The 15875-nt window shown below is 41.3% G+C and overlaps 1 protein-coding gene across 4 annotated transcripts in view; it reads left to right on the forward strand.

Annotated features, from left to right (window-relative positions):
* The window catches only part of LOC147013780 (cartilage acidic protein 1-like), a 348068-nt gene that overhangs the window by 199232 nt on the left and 132961 nt on the right, over positions 1 to 15875 (forward strand). For all 4 annotated transcript variants that reach the window (XR_015050513.1, XM_085851004.1, XM_085851003.1 and 1 more), the window contains 2 exons: positions 1 to 12; positions 1038 to 1183. The exon at positions 1 to 12 is cut by the window's left edge and continues 123 nt beyond it. Coding sequence is in view for 3 of the 4 variants with exons in the window: in XM_085851004.1 (XP_085707130.1) it covers positions 1 to 12; positions 1038 to 1183 (158 nt within the window). In the remaining variant the exon portion in view is untranslated. The remainder of the gene's footprint in view (positions 13 to 1037; positions 1184 to 15875) is intronic.

Here is a 15875-nt window from a genome sequence, read left to right on the forward strand (position 1 = left end):
CTGTGGATACAGGTAACTGTACAGCACATGATGGATTGAAATGTACAAATTTTGAAACAAACGTATTTCTGGGCTTGACAGGATAGCTCAAAGGAAGTGCACTCAATTTTGAGCTGTTTTGTCTGGGTTTGATGGCCGATTCAGCCGTAAAATGTCAACTCTGGTGCTTCACCGGCAGGGCGGCAGGGCATTACACCGATGAGAACACAACATGTCAGATGGGACGTCTCGTCTTTAAGCATTCGCTACTTGACGTCAAATCTCTCTGATGACCTCTTTTGCAAGAAAGGTCATTGTGTGCCAGCACCTGGTGAAGATGGCAAATTCCTGCCGTAACTACCAGTTTGACAGGCAATATCAAACTATCCTTGCCGTGAGACAGTTTCAGCAGCACCGACGCTCTGCCAATAGTTTGGATGTGGGATTGGATTTATTTTCTTACCAATTCAAACATCATTCTACCTGTAAATGTTTGCCTGTTACCAACCATACCTGCCTCTTATTCATTCTTAGTCTGTCCCGTTTTTCATGTATAGTTCCTTTGAAAGAGCTAGAAGTACCCACCCTCTATGGGAGCTGCTGGGAGGGGGGAGGGGAGGGTGGGTCATGTTATTATCTTTATGGTTATTAATACAATAGCAGAGTAGCCTCCCTAATGGCGATCTTGTTCCATCCAAGCATCATACCACACATTCCTTTATTTGGGCCGTGTAGAGGCAACAGACTGCTGCCTCGATCACTCCCAAAAATAAAAACAACACGGGTTACCTATGTGAAGCACAAACATGTGTTATTGCTCATGTGTATATATAATAATTACATCGTGGTTATTTCACTTGCATAATTCCAATTGCACCCGCCCCTCTCCCAAAAGGAAGAAAATGCCAAGATTTACCATGGAATTCACCCTTGTTGGCATTTGTTACATTGAAAACAGTTTTGCTCACATGCTTGTAGTAAAATACTTCACAATGTATTAACGTATATTATTTTTTGGTTCCAGAACATTTTCAAAGATCTCAATATCACGCACACAGGTATTGCTGATGCTACGGAGCATGGTCGTGGAGTGGCTCTCGCAGATTTCAACCGGGATGGGAAAACGGACATCGTGTATGCAAACTGGAACGGGCCTCACAGACTGTTTCTTCAAACAGGAGAGCCAGGCAGAATTCGGTTCCAGGTAAGCAGACAACAAGTTATTCATTTCCAGGTAAATACCTTAATTTGAGATGTATAGTGTGTATTTTCTTACATTGCCATTACTCATGACGAATTCCTTTGGAACAGATTTTCATGCAATTGGCACATAATAATTATATGTTCCCTTCGCTAATTCGTATTGTTGCAACCTACGATTCACAGAACCTGCATATTTGTGGTTTACAAAACGCGACCTGCTTTGACTGTTGTGTATTATGCTTTGCGTATTCACGGTTTTTTTTCACTTTTTCGCAGATGTATTGCAGTTTTTCGCAGACGTATTCACGGTTTTTCGTGGGCGTATTTGTGGTTTTTCGTGGGCATATTCACGGTTTTTCGTGGGCATATTCACCGTTTTTCGTGGACATATTCACCGTTTTTCGTGGGCGTATTTGTGGTTTTTCGTCGGTGTATGCGGTTTTTTGTGGGCGTATTCACGGTTTTTCGTGGGCGTATGCAGTTTTTTGTGGGCGTATTCACGGTTTTTCATGGACATATTCACGGTTTTTCGTGAGCATATTCACCGTTTTTCGTGGACATATTCATGGTTTTTCCTGGGCGTATTTACGGTTTTTCGTGGGCATATTCGCGGTTTTTCGTGGGCATATTCACCGTTTTTCGTGAGCATATTCACCGTTTTTCGTGGACATATTCACGGTTTTTCGTGAGCATATTCACCGTTTTTCGTGGACATATTCACCGTTTTTCGTGGGCGTATTTGTGGTTTTTCGTCGGTGTATGCGGTTTTTTGTGGGCGTATTCACGGTTTTTCGTGGGCGTATGCAGTTTTTTGTGGGCGTATTCACGGTTTTTCATGGACATATTCACGGTTTTTCGTGAGCATATTCACCGTTTTTCGTGGACATATTCATGGTTTTTCCTGGGCGTATTTACGGTTTTTCGTGGGCATATTCGCGGTTTTTCGTGGGCATATTCACGGTTTTTCGTGAGCATATTCACCGTTTTTCGTGGACATATTCATGGTTTTTCCTGGGCGTATTTACGGTTTTTCGTTGGCATATTCACAGTTTTTCGTGAGCATATTCACCGTTTTTCGTGGACATATTCACGGTTTTTCGTGAGCATATTCACCGTTTTTCGTGGACATATTCATGGTTTTTCCTGGGTGTATTTGCGGTTTTTCGTGGGCATATTCACGGTTTTTCGTGAGCATATTCACCGTTTTTTGTGGACATATTCATGGTTTTTCGTGGGCATATTCACCGTTTTTCGTGGACATATTCATGGTTTTTCCTGGGCGTATTTACGGTTTTTCGTGGGCATATTCATGGCTTTTCGTGGGCATATTCACCGTTTTTCGTGGGCATATTCACGGTTTTTCGTGGGCATATTCACGGTTTTTCGTGGGCATATTCATGGTTTTTGTGGGCATATTCACGGTTTTTCGTGGGCGTATTCACGGTTTTTCGTGGGCATATTGATGGTTTTTCCTGGGCGTATTCACGGTTTTTCGTGGGCATATTCATGGTTTTTCGTGGGCATATTCGCGGTTTTTTTGTGGGCATATTCACGGCTTCTTTTTGCGTTTTCACGGTTTTTTACGGGCATATTCATGGATTTTCACCTGTGTATTCACGGGGTTGTTTTTTCGTTCTTGTTTTTTTCCAGGCATTTTCATGGTTTTTTCTTGGGCATATTCGTGGTTTCTCTTGTTGTTTTCACAGTTCTTTTTCCAGGCATATTTGCAGTTTCTTTTTGTGTTTTCACTGTTTCTTATGGGTGTATTCATGGTTTTTCACCAGCATATTCACAGGTTTTTTCAGGATTTTTGATTTTCCCTTATGAATCACGAACTGTCAGGAACCTATATCCCTCTTTGCTATTGAAACAACACCCTGACATGCGCTTATTCGACATTCGCGGAATTTTTTCAGGAACGTATCCCCCCTGAATAGTAGGGTCCAATCGTATGTTTTTTGTGAGTCATTCTGTTCATTGTTTCCCTTAATATGGAAGTTATGGTTAATACGATTCTGTTTCATTTGTGTACATCTGCTTATCTGCCAGCACTGAAACATACTACTAGTACATGATGTTGTATATTGAATCATTGCTTGCTTCTAAAATGTTGCACATGGAATTGAAACAGAGAATTGGGAGAGGGGCCAAGCGATGGTAAACTGTGTATGTCCAAATGCCATAAAGGACTGGAGTCCTTTGAAAAAGAACATGTTGAGGCATGCGAGTAAATGAGCTGCTAGCAAACTTGGTCTTTGATTGACCCACAGGTCACCTCTGTGCCAAAAGTGTAACAAGATCTGTTCTAAAATTTGCTTATCAACCCAACAAAAGAATCGGATGACGTTTTGTGGGGAAAAAGACTCGTCTTCATCAGACACGATGGATATATTGCACTACTGCACAAACAGAGCAAGCTGCAGTTCCATTGCATCTAATACCATGTTAATGATGTGGCCTGGTGTTGTCAGGTCTGACTGGATGGTGTCGAGGTAGGGCACTTGCTTCTGAGTTGTCTATTCTGGGTTCAGTTCTCGACATGATTATCAACTGTGTAGGACTGGTGTTTTGCAGGCAGGGCCTTGCATCACAAAGTGTGCCACCTGTCAGATATGGGACAATGAGTGGGGGACCCATCTACCAGCATTGATTGTTTGTAAACATTAAAAATTCCACTATCTTGTGATGAAGAAGAGGCAAGTTATCACTGGCACCCTGACCAAATTACAAATTCCTGCCCTGACGAGCTCTACAAAGGCCAACTCCCAAGTCTCTGATACCCCTCATCCACCATTGACCAACAGTCCACGGCAGAGCCAAAAACATGGCTGGGATCAATATCAAAAACAATAAGAACAGCTTTATCACAGGTAATATTTACCTGTAGATTTGAACATTTCGTTTTATCCTCAGGCCACTGTAGATCAGACTTTCTAAAAGACAGATTTTTACTGTAGCATGTTATCTTTATGACATTTGCTCAGCCTTGAATCATGTAAAAATAAATTTACAATCATCGTGGATTGCTCATTGTTCCTCTTGCTAAAGCTTTTACATAATGATTATATTTTTTAATTGTTTTCGAACATCATTAGCTTGTCCTTTTATTAACTCTTCGTTAATGCGTACACTGTTTATTACCCCATGCAGTGAAGTGGGGTTAAGCAATCGGTTCACTTTGTCTGTCTGTATCAAATGGAAGACCAAGAAGGAACCCAAAAAAGAGTAAAGATGGAGTCATCAGGAGGAACCTAGATAGGATTCGGGGTTCAGCCGCTACTCTGCAATCCTCAAGCCCATCCAGGCACAGACAAGTGAGCCTTACAGAAAAATTTCTGCAAGAATTCACTTCTCCTAAAGGCCCAGTCACACCTTGACGTTTTAGCCAGCAATGGCAACGTATGAAAATGGATGTAAAACGCTGGCTTGCGCTGAACTTTTGATGTTTTTTTTTAAAGATTTGGACGTATTCATAACGAGTTGGTCGTATGCATAACATATTAGTAAAGGACACAGAACGTTTCGGTGTCTTATAGATAACTTATACCAACGAATGCTTAGCCTGTTGTCAGCGTTCACAACCTATGCCCAACGATAGTCTAACTTATGCATAGCGTGCTGCACGTATTGCCGACGATCATGTGGTGTAGCCTATTAAAAGGCTGCCGCACAACGATTCAAATCATAACCGCCGGAGAAATGGAAGTGTCAACATCGCAGTCACACCTTGGTGATCTTGCCAGCATATGCCGACCTCTGAAAAATGCGTCTAAAACGCTGATGCACGTTGAATACGGTATGGGTAAGTTTGGTATACGTGAATAGAACGCTAAAGTACGCTGTCATACGTCGGAGTAAGTGGAGTACGTCTTAAAATTTTAAATGTGTTAATTTTACGACATACTTGCCGTATGCCTCACACGTTCCGCATGCGATGGGAATAAGTTGTACGCACGATATGCGATCGTTGGCACACGTCGACAAAAGTTACTTGTAAGTTACTCATAAGTCGAAACACGTCGAGGTAATGGTTAGCGTCAGTGTTCCAGGCTCCCTGGTTTTTTTATTTTCTTTTTTCTTCGGTATGACGGTGATGTTGACACTTCAATTTCTAGTGTGGTTATGATATAATATAATTAATAGGCTGCTGCTCAACGATTTAAATCATAACCGCACTAGAAATCGAAGTGTCAACATCAGCGTCATACCGAAGAAAAAAAAAACATAAAAAACAGGAGTCTGGAACACTGACGCTAACCATTACCTTGACATGTTTCGACTTATGAGTAACTTACAAGTAATGTGTGTGGACGTGTATCAACGATCACGTAACGTGCCTACAACACGTTACTCATAGGTTAGGAATAAGTTTCGGGTACGCTAAACATTACCTCGACGTGTTTCGACTTATGATTAACTTACAAGTAACGTGTGTCGACGTGTGTCAATGATCGCATAACGTGCCTACAACTTATGGCCAGCGTAGCGGAACTTGTGAGTCATACGCTGGCATAAGTCGTAAAATTTCAAGCATGCTAAAATTTGAGGACAACCGCAAAGTACAACGATGAAAGCCAGTATACTACGATGTATGGCAGTGTTTTTCAGCATGCTCTCAATGTTTCCAAAACTTACCCATAACGTATTCGACGTGTGCCAGCGTTTTAGACAATTTTTTCAAAAATCGGCACAAGCTGGCTAAAACGTCAAGGTGTGACTGGGCCTTAAGAAAGATGGATAACGAAAGAGAGGAATAGAGAGCAAATGAGATGAAAGAGAAGAAAAAGCAGAATTAGAATTAATAAGGAGTATTATGAAAAAAAAATAGAAAGAAATTTGAAAGTCAACAAAGAACAATGATATCGGGAAGAACCCGGATGGATAGATTGTATGTCCTTCTCTCTACAAACGTCAGTTTATGATCAAGAAACAACTTAATTTCAATGGGATGTTATATTTTGAACATGAATCGGAACATGGATAGAAAACGAACGTGCAGTTTAGCAGGACTTCGATACTATATAAAGGAGCATGCATGTGTCTGTCCGTGCATGTGTGCATGCAAGTTTCACCCATTGTTTGGACAATTCGCCTTTTTGCCACTTTCAAAACCCTTCTGTTTAACAGTATTTGGACAAAACATGGCATTTTACGTCATCACGACCAATCAAATTTTACACTCGTAGACCCCCCCCCCCCATGTCCTTGTTTATATTGAGTGTGCAGGGTAAGGTGTTATATGAATTCTAGTTTTGAGTAAGGGGTCACCTATTTATTATTTCTTTAAATTCCTCCTCCCCCTCCCCTCCCCCAACAACCACCACCCCACCTGCCCCCCCCCCATTTCACTCTGCACACATCATGTATTTATCAGCTCAAACTCCCCACCTCCTCCTACTCCCACTGTGCATACATAATAAATAGATGAAAAACTATAAATGAATGAATGGTATTTTGAGTAACTATTATGAATTTTACTCCAAAATTATAAATGGATGGCACCAAATGATGACAACATTTAATGCAACAAAATGTACTTTGGCTGAATATTGTTTGACTTCTGAGCAGTCACTCGATTCTGTAACATTATCAATGGTTTCTCAACACAGAAATTTATTGATGTGATCGTAGGATGAAGGATGAAGAGAGCACATGATACAAAATTTTCTGTAACTTGTCTTTTATACCATATGAAGCGATATTTGTGCAAGCTTTCCCTTCCATCAGCGAACAGTTTGAGCGGATGTACTCGTATTTATCACGTGTTGCATTTACTGATATAATGTATGATATTTAATTTTGTGAATACCTCATCTGGCTTTGGTGAGGTATAGCAGATGAAGCTACTTTGTTCGGTCCATGTTAAACGAGTGAGATGATGCTTTTTCTCCTCTAAAGGTAATTCTGTCCCTCATGTAAACGAGAATGTGCCTCATTTTCTGTCCCTCATTTGCCATCTCGGGTGGGAGATGCAAAGTTAAACTTCCCACTCTTTTTCTCTCCTGAAACTAAGAATTATCGACCACTTAAACAGATAACAGAACACATGGTCACCAATAGATATATAATGTCAGAGATCAAATTGGTTTAAATTGACGGGTTAAGGAAAGCGGTGAATGGGAAGTGGTTATCAAGAGATGGGAACTGTTTCGAGTGCACGAGATCAATTGCTGGTATTCATGAGAAATAAAATAATGTTTGGTTGCCATAACATAGACACATTTGCACAGATATTTTTTAAATCCTCATTTATTTTTGATTAGAGGGTGCTGCCCAGGTGGGGAGGTGGGGGTGAGGGGAGAGGGGGAAGTACGCAGCGCTGCCCGGCGGTGGTTTCGGGATGTGTTGCACATTGAAAAGCTCTGGAGTTATTGGCCTCATGGTGGTTACTTTTTGCCTGTGGGCCGGTGGCAGCACTGCCTGACCATACGTCTCATTATACACTTTATAGCTACATTTGGTGGCCTCAAAACAGACATCAAGGCCAATGGGTGGTAGCTTAAAACCTTGCCCAGATTCTGAAGTACCTATACTAGGCTCAAAAATTGCGGCCTCTCGGTACTACAGTTCGATCGTGAAAGATTAACGTACAAACACACACAAACCCTTGAAATCATCCGAAGATTTCAATGTTTTCAATGAGCACGGTATTGGAGTAACGGTTAATGTGGATGGCTTAAGATCTTAGGGCTTGAGTTTGAGCCCCTGTTGGCTGTTGAATTAACACTGGGGGGGGGGGGGTTTCACTTAGCCTGTCATCCTTCCAAAGTTGGTGAAATGAGTACCAGTGTACTGGTAATAAAGGGCACTGCATCAGTGGCACAGCTGCACTTCTAGAAAAAAACTACAACCAGCAGCCACAGGCTGCACCTGATAGCTCACGAGCTGTTTTGAATGCACAACATGTGCTGGAATCCCGACATAGTTGTTCCCCCCCAAGCAGCACTGGCTACCCCACCTAAGCTGGGTCACCTGATCAATAATCGGTTTATTTAGACTTTAGTAAACCACGAAGAAGATTGATGTTTAAAGCTGACAGCAAAATTTAACCCGAGAGTGCACCGTGGAAATGATGGGCTAAATGGCCTAATTTCCTTGTTTGATGTCATCTATCTATAATTCCAGCAATCTGTGTGTGTGTGTGTGTGTGTGTGTGTGTGTGTGTGTGTGTGTGTGTGTGTGTGTGTGTGTGTGTGTGTGTGTGTGTGTGTCTGTCACCGCTGTTTCTCCACAACCACTGGTCCGATCTAATTGAAACTTGCCAGGTATATTGCTGGGGACCTGAGGATGTGCCTTTTCAAGGTTTGATATTAATCGGATAAGTGCTTCCCAAGTTATGGCCATTTATTTACCAACCAATGACAGGAACCGTTGCTGCGGCCATTTTTTATCAACCAATGACAGGAAGCGTTGCTGCGTAGCCATGGTCGATGGGGAAGAGAAACTCAGTCGCGTTCGCCATTACGGGTTTTTTCTCTTCTCTTCTCTTCTCTTCTCTTCTCTTCTCTTCTCTTCTCTTCTCTTCTCTTCTCTTCGTGTTTTTCCTTGCGAAAAGGCAAAATACATTGGCGCTAATTGAATAATGGGCCATTAAAAGCCTCCGTATTCTTGCCCTGGACGAGGAAACAAAGAAGAAGCGCCGTTTCCTCAGCAATGTTGTTTATGAAGAGGTGCAAACGCGATAAAGGTGTGCACAATGTACATGGAGACGATTTTTATGATTATTTATTTGTTGAAGAAAAATTGTTCCAAAAATAATTTATCAAAAAAAGTGCACAACTTCTTTTTGTTTCCAATTGTCAAAATGCTGTGGCCTTTGGAAGTGTTAAGGAATTAAGCTCTACTCAACATGCTTGCCAACGATAAATACATCTCAATTTGGTGGTAAAAACGATTCACAATGACGGGTATCCTTACTCATTGCTCTGCAGTCTGCATTCAACCCCTTCATTTGTCATCTCATTGACCTCATTTCATATATCTATAATTCCAGCAATGTGTGTGTGTGTGTGTGCGTCTGTGTGTGTGTTTGTCTCTGTGTGTGCGTGTGTGCGTGTGTGTGTGTGTGTGTGTGCGTGTGTGTGTGTGTGCGCGTCTGTCTGTGTGTGTGTGTCTGTGCGTCTGTGTGTGTGTGTGTGACCGCTGTTTCCCGACAACCACTGGTCCGATCTAATTGAAACTTGTCAGATATATTGCTGGGGACCTGAGTATGTGCCTTTTCAAGGTTTGATATTAATCGGACAAGTGGTTCCCAAGTTATGGCAATTTATTTACCAAACCAATGACATGACATGTGCTGTGTAGGCGTGGCCGATGCGCCATTTAGTTACCAATCACAGGACACGTTGCTGCGTGGGCGTGGCTGCGTAGGCTGGTGCATGGCCGGCCGACGATGACGTCACGTCCCGTGCTGGTTACGATGGGGATCGATCGGTGCCTTAGTTACCGTGGGGTTAGGAGTGCCAATGGTAAATGGCAGCGAATGTCATGGCAAGCAAAGACAGGGAGGTAAACTTGATTTTAATTAACTCTGTGTGTATCACAGCAGTTGTTACTTCAATGCAAGCGATAATTCGTGGAATGATGTGAACATTCCATACGGGCACGCACTACTTTTGGATAGTGATGACTTACTGTATTCTAATAATTTCTCGATTTCTTATCCGCATTTATAGATAAACACAATGCCCCAATCCAGTCATCGTTTATGAGAGCGAAGGAATGGCCTGTGTGTTTGTTTGAAAGTTTTATTTTTTTGCATGTACGGCCACGCACATATGGGCACGCGAGAGCGAAGGAACAGCCTGTGTGGTTGTTGTTTCTGGCACGCGGTTTGAAAGTTTTTTTAGTTTCTTTTGTATGTACGGCCACGCACGTACGGCCATGCACATACGGACACGTACAGCCACGTGAGAGCGAAGGAACGGCCTCTGTGGTTGTTTCTGGCAAGCGGTTTTAAAGTACAGTATATATTTATTCTTTTTTTTTTTGCACGTACAGCCGCGCACGTACGGGCACGTGAAAGTGAAGGAACGGCTTGTGTGGTTGTTGTTTCTGGCACTCGGTTTGAGTTTTTTTGCGGGGGTGGGGGGAGGGTTTGCACGTACGGCCACGCTTCTACGGACATGCACTAGTTTTCTTAATTTTCAGACATACGAACACACATACATGTAGGTAATTGACACAAATATTTATGAGATGTTATCATATTATATACAGTATTTGAGAATATTTATAACATTTTTCAATATATTGTTTCTTCCATGTCTTTCTTGTTTCTTCCAGCCTCACAATAAACCGTGAAAGAAGTCTGAGTAGGTGGAGGAATTGGAATGCAACATCATGTGTAAACCCATAAGCTGTGTACGGTTTATAACTTTCATATATTTTAATGTGAAACCAAAGTCAAAATTTGAAAAAACAATTATCTTTGGTCATTGTTATCAACAACGTGAGAATTCTTGAGAGAGCAGAAAATCTTGGTAAAGTTTTTGTTTTTCTTGATATTGCAAAGGACTCTGCTTCCCTAACAGGTGAGGTGAGACCTCCAGAAGGTGTGATTTGTAAAATTTCCAGTGAGGGGGGGGGGGATAAAATTAAGACATCATGGTGGTTTTTTTGTTATTTTTGCTTTTTACAACTAACAAGCTATAAATAAAAATAGCGACATAAAGCTGAAAAGTTACATGACAATGAAAAAAACAAGAGCCCCATGGGGGACTGACGGTTATCTCCCCAACAAGCTGGGTGAAAATGAGGGATTCGGGCCATTGCCCCCCTTCCTGAAGAGGTACGGTCATGGGGAGCACAACTTAAGTTAACAGCATGGTCCTTATGTTTCAATAAGAGTTTGGTGTGCATCTGGCCATTGGTTTCTGAGAAAATTAAAAAAAAGAAATAACCTGAATTTGAGGTGGAACCCCCCTTTTCAGCCTCTTATATTGAGTCGATCCGGATGGGGAGCACCACAACCCCAAGAGACCTTTCTCCTTTTGATGTGTTGTACCAAATTTGGTCTACACCTGTCACGTAGTTTGTGAGGAAAATATGTTTCAGTGAATATGAGGGATGAGGGGAGGGAGGCTGCCGTGGCCCCCTTTCCAGGGGGGATATGGCCACGGGGAGCACAATTTAAGGTTAGGGCATGGTCACGATGCCGCACGGCCAGTTTGGTCTGGATCCAGTTGTCGGTTTCTAAGATTTTTGAATGAAATACCAATATTTGTGGCAAAACCCCCCTTTCACCCCGTTTATAGGGGGCACGTCCAGATGAGGAGCACAACCCCATAAGACCTTGCTGTCCTGATGTATCATACCAAATTTGGTCCATATCTGTCTGGTACTTTGTGAGGAGAAGACGTTTTAGTCAAATGTTAATGGACGGACATACATACGTATGTATGAAACCCGCTCCACGATCTTGCTGTATTTCGGAGAAATAACCTAAAAAATATCACTCATACACTCCTTAAACTGAAAAAAAAATTAAACAATAATATTAGTACTATTTAAGCTCAACATGTACAGATTCAAAACTTATTACGTCTTAAATCAATGTTTGACAGGATAATAACAGATATTAATTTTTTTTAATATCGGATCGAAATACATCAACGTAATGACGATGACGTAGTCCATTTTCATTGGTTAATTTGCTGTGCTTCGTCATAGACAGTTTTGTGAGATGATAATAATGGATAAGTGGAATCCCATCCGATCCACTTTATGCACCCCAACAGCACGATCCGGATCCAGTGAAACCAAATTCCATTCCATTTAAAAAAATTATCTTTACCACAATGTCCTGCTGATCTTATACTGTTTTGTGTAGTTTGAACAAGCTTATAAAAATCAGTTCGTGCTCAAAAAGGATTTAGCGTACATTTATCTTTTTAAATGTCAGACGTTAAAACTTCACTAATTCAATCACTATTAACACAAAAGATTTTGTTTTGGAGGGGGGGGGGGTGGTAAATTTACCTCCCCCCCTCCCCCCGCTGTGGATGGTAATTTCAAATGGAGTGTCAAGGATTAAAAAAAAAAAAAAACAGTCAGGGAAATCCCCCCCCACCCCCAATATCAAATCACACCCTGCCTCCAGAGATTAACTCCCAAGATGCTGAGTGGAGGTGTACTATGCACGTGTGGCTAATCCACAGGGCAGTTATGTGTTCTGAACAAGGAATAACAAACAAGAAAGATGTTGTGCACAGCACGATACTTGTGTAATCCACAAAACAAATTTGACCTGAAAAATACTTTTTTGTTGAATTCATTGACATGAGGGTAGTCTCTTGAATTCTTTGGAATCCAAAGGTCTGAATATTATTGAAATCTCCCATGATGAGGCAGAAGCACAACGTCTGTTGCTCTCACATCGCAAGCAGGTCGGTGGTCTATCAATTTTTTTACCACCATTCTCCAATATTGCTCCAATTGCTCTGTCCTCCATCCCTCCTTATCTATTCTCAGATTTTTGCATTCTTCCAATAACCACCTTTGGGTTAAACTTCCAAAATCCAGGCTGACTGAGTGCATCAACTCCTTTGTTCCTTGCTTCTCCCATCTGTAGAACTTCCTTCCCAAAGGCCATTCTTTCCCACTGTTTCCTTCAGGGCTTTAAGTCAGCAATGCACCACCATCTCTCGTCACTCCACTCCATGACCAATGATCTTTATTAACTCTACCCCACTGTCAATTTAACATTGCTTGACCATAAGCCTCTCTCTTGTCGAGAAATTTATTTATATATCTTTTATTCCAACGTATTTTGTGATCTGTTTTCTCACATATTGTTACGTGATGGGAGTAGACTAATTCTCTACTTTGTCGTTTTTCTTTTAATAATCCGCAGCCAGTTTTTCCATCAGTTTCTTCTTCGGTCACAGTTTTAAATCTCTTTCAGTCTTGCATTTTTGCAGCATGAAAAACTAGTCTTGCTGTTGAAGGCTCGTGTCAATATGCGTCGGCGGATGAGTCGAACAATCGACTGAAATAAACACAACGTCGATTAAAGAATACCAACGACCATGGATGGAATAGCTTCTCCTTTCTCTCCACAGCGGCTTGCGCACCTTAATCAATGTTCTGTTGTTGATTCCAACCTCATCTTTTTACAGTTGCTATTTTCTTGATATCTACCCCCGGTTAGTGCTGTTCTTAATTCTCATCTCATTTTTATTTTCCACTTTTCTTCCCTGCAAGAGCTTTGAGATATCATTTGAAATGAAAAGCATGATGTTATAAGAAACAAATTAATTAATTGATTGAAGGATATCGCTGGATCTGAAATAAACCAATGCGACAAATCTTTAAATATTGTACAATTATTGCTTTTGAAGGACCCAAATATTTAAACTTCTGCGAGATCTCCGCTTAAAATACAGCAACAAGTATGGACCTTTGAGCACGACACGTGTCAAGTTTCATTGCACAAACAATTTGTCAAAAGTGCAATTCCTGCCATGCATGAAATGTCATTCCGGATGTAATTGGTTATTCCAAGTGTTTGGCGTTTACTCTGAGCTCAGGGCTGAAACATGATTGTGGTGAATAATCTAATGTTTCCATTTTTGCAAAATAATGTCACGTTCTCAAGGTGATGCTGCCGGAGCAGAAGAAATAGCAGCACCTTCTCCGTTTTGAACTCGAGAATTGTCAAGGAGGTGCTGCACCACATTCGGGAAGGAAAGGTTGTTGCAGAGAGAAATCCGAAGCTGTTGGCACAACTTACAGGGTGGAATATCTATCTCATATGTTCCAGTGTTTGTTTTTGTATCTTCTCCCAATTTACCACTGGTCGCACAAAGTTTAAAATGAGACTATATTAATCGACAGATACCCAGGTAGTGCAGGGTCAAAATAATTGATTTGGACAAAAACATTTTCATGATTCACATCAATAAATGCGCAGACAAAGTGAGCATGAACTATGCTTTGTGGGCCTCGGTGACAAGTCACGAGACACTACTGATTTGCAGTGCGAGGCTACGTGCCCTGTGATTGGTTCTCAGAAGGTGATGTCAATACACCCTTTTACTTTACTGTGCCGATTTTTCTTCTGCCATTCCACTTATCTTAGAAATTCCAAATAAAAAGGTGAGAGTGACAAACAATGCAACAAAAAGTGGGGCCGAGGCTCACGGGCTTGTTAGTAAAAGTAAATAGCTCGTGGGGAACACAAACGTTGTGTTCTTTCAGACTTGGCAACAATTTCTTGAGAACAAGAAGTTTGGCACTGATGTGACACGTGATTACAGTAAGCCCGTATTTGGTATGAGGTTTTCAGCAGTGCAAATATCACTTGAAATCACCTCCTGGTCTTTTGCTTTGTTTGCTGTCAGAAGATGTGTTTTGGAGTTATATTTATCACAAAAATCCAACCGAATCGACATCGATGCGTTGATCAAGTTTTGCTGGAATGCCACTTGGTTTGTTTTTTCGACCTTTATTGCATTGTTGACATGTATGCTGGAAAAAAAAAGTGGCCTTTCAGATCATCTTCAGCGTTTTCTTGATTAATCTGATGCTGTGGAACTCGTTTTCTAATTCAGCAGAAGCAGGAGATAAGTTTAAATTGTAATTGGATAGGTACCTGGAAGTTATGGAGATAGAGGGGTATAGGGATGTTGGCCGGACTTTTAGGTAGCTTGAGCATTGATGGGTGATTGTGTACGTGTGTGGAGTGTTGGTGGTCTCGTCAATGGGTCTTGTGTGGTTGATGTGTCTTTTTTACCCAAGCTTATGCCCCCTCACTTTGGGGGGGGGGATACAAAAATCTTCAAAAATACCAAAAACAACCCACAAAAAAACACTTGATTAAAAAAAAAAGTTTTGCATTTTTCTGATTTTAATCTGGTGTTGATAAATTGGTGTGATGTTGATGTGGCGCAGGCATGATTGGCTGAATGGCCTTCATGCACCTGTGTCTGATTCCCTCGTGTTTAATTACCCTCGCTGGAGGAGAGGGTATTCATTGCATTTGGGTCCATTTGTCTTTCTGTGTTTGTTTGTCCGCACAGAACTTTAGTGTTTTTCTCCACAACTGCTTGTCGGATTGAGACAACATTTTCACCATCAGAGCGAATGCTCATGCACAATGTTATACTGATAACTATGATGTCAAAGGTCATGTGGTGTGGCAGCTATGTTGGAAAAATGGGAAAATTTGAACCTCTATATCTCTGAAACCACACTGAGGAAAAAATTGAAACTTGGCACATAGCAAGTACTCCTCTTGGGGAATAAGTGCTTTTTTTCTTATGACGCCATAGGTGCCTTTGTTATGACTTTATAATTGCATATGTAGAACGCTACATCTGATTAGTATGAAAAATGTTGAAGGTCATCTTGGGGTAAAAGGTTCCATAGAAAATAAATTGATGATGTCATCGGTCACATGATGTGGCAGCCATATTTAAATTTTTTTTTTATCTTCTCTGAAGTGACTGAGCAGATCGAGGCAAAACTTTACAAGCATGAACACCTATTCATGAGGAACAAAAGGATCACACATATGACATCATAGGTCACATGGTTTGGCAGCTATATTGGATTTACCCTAAACCTATAAAAAATCTTCTTCCCCAGAATGGCTGCACAGATCCAAGGGAAACTTCATGCAGATGTTCCCCCAATCCATGGGTGTACAAGTTTGTTTAGAAATAATTGATAGGTCACATAGTTTAGCAGCC

Source organism: Eptatretus burgeri, chromosome 13, assembly GCF_056783735.1.
Source record: "Eptatretus burgeri isolate ZD-2024b chromosome 13, Ebu_testis_v1, whole genome shotgun sequence".
Lineage (NCBI taxonomy): Eukaryota > Metazoa > Chordata > Myxini > Myxiniformes > Myxinidae > Eptatretus > Eptatretus burgeri.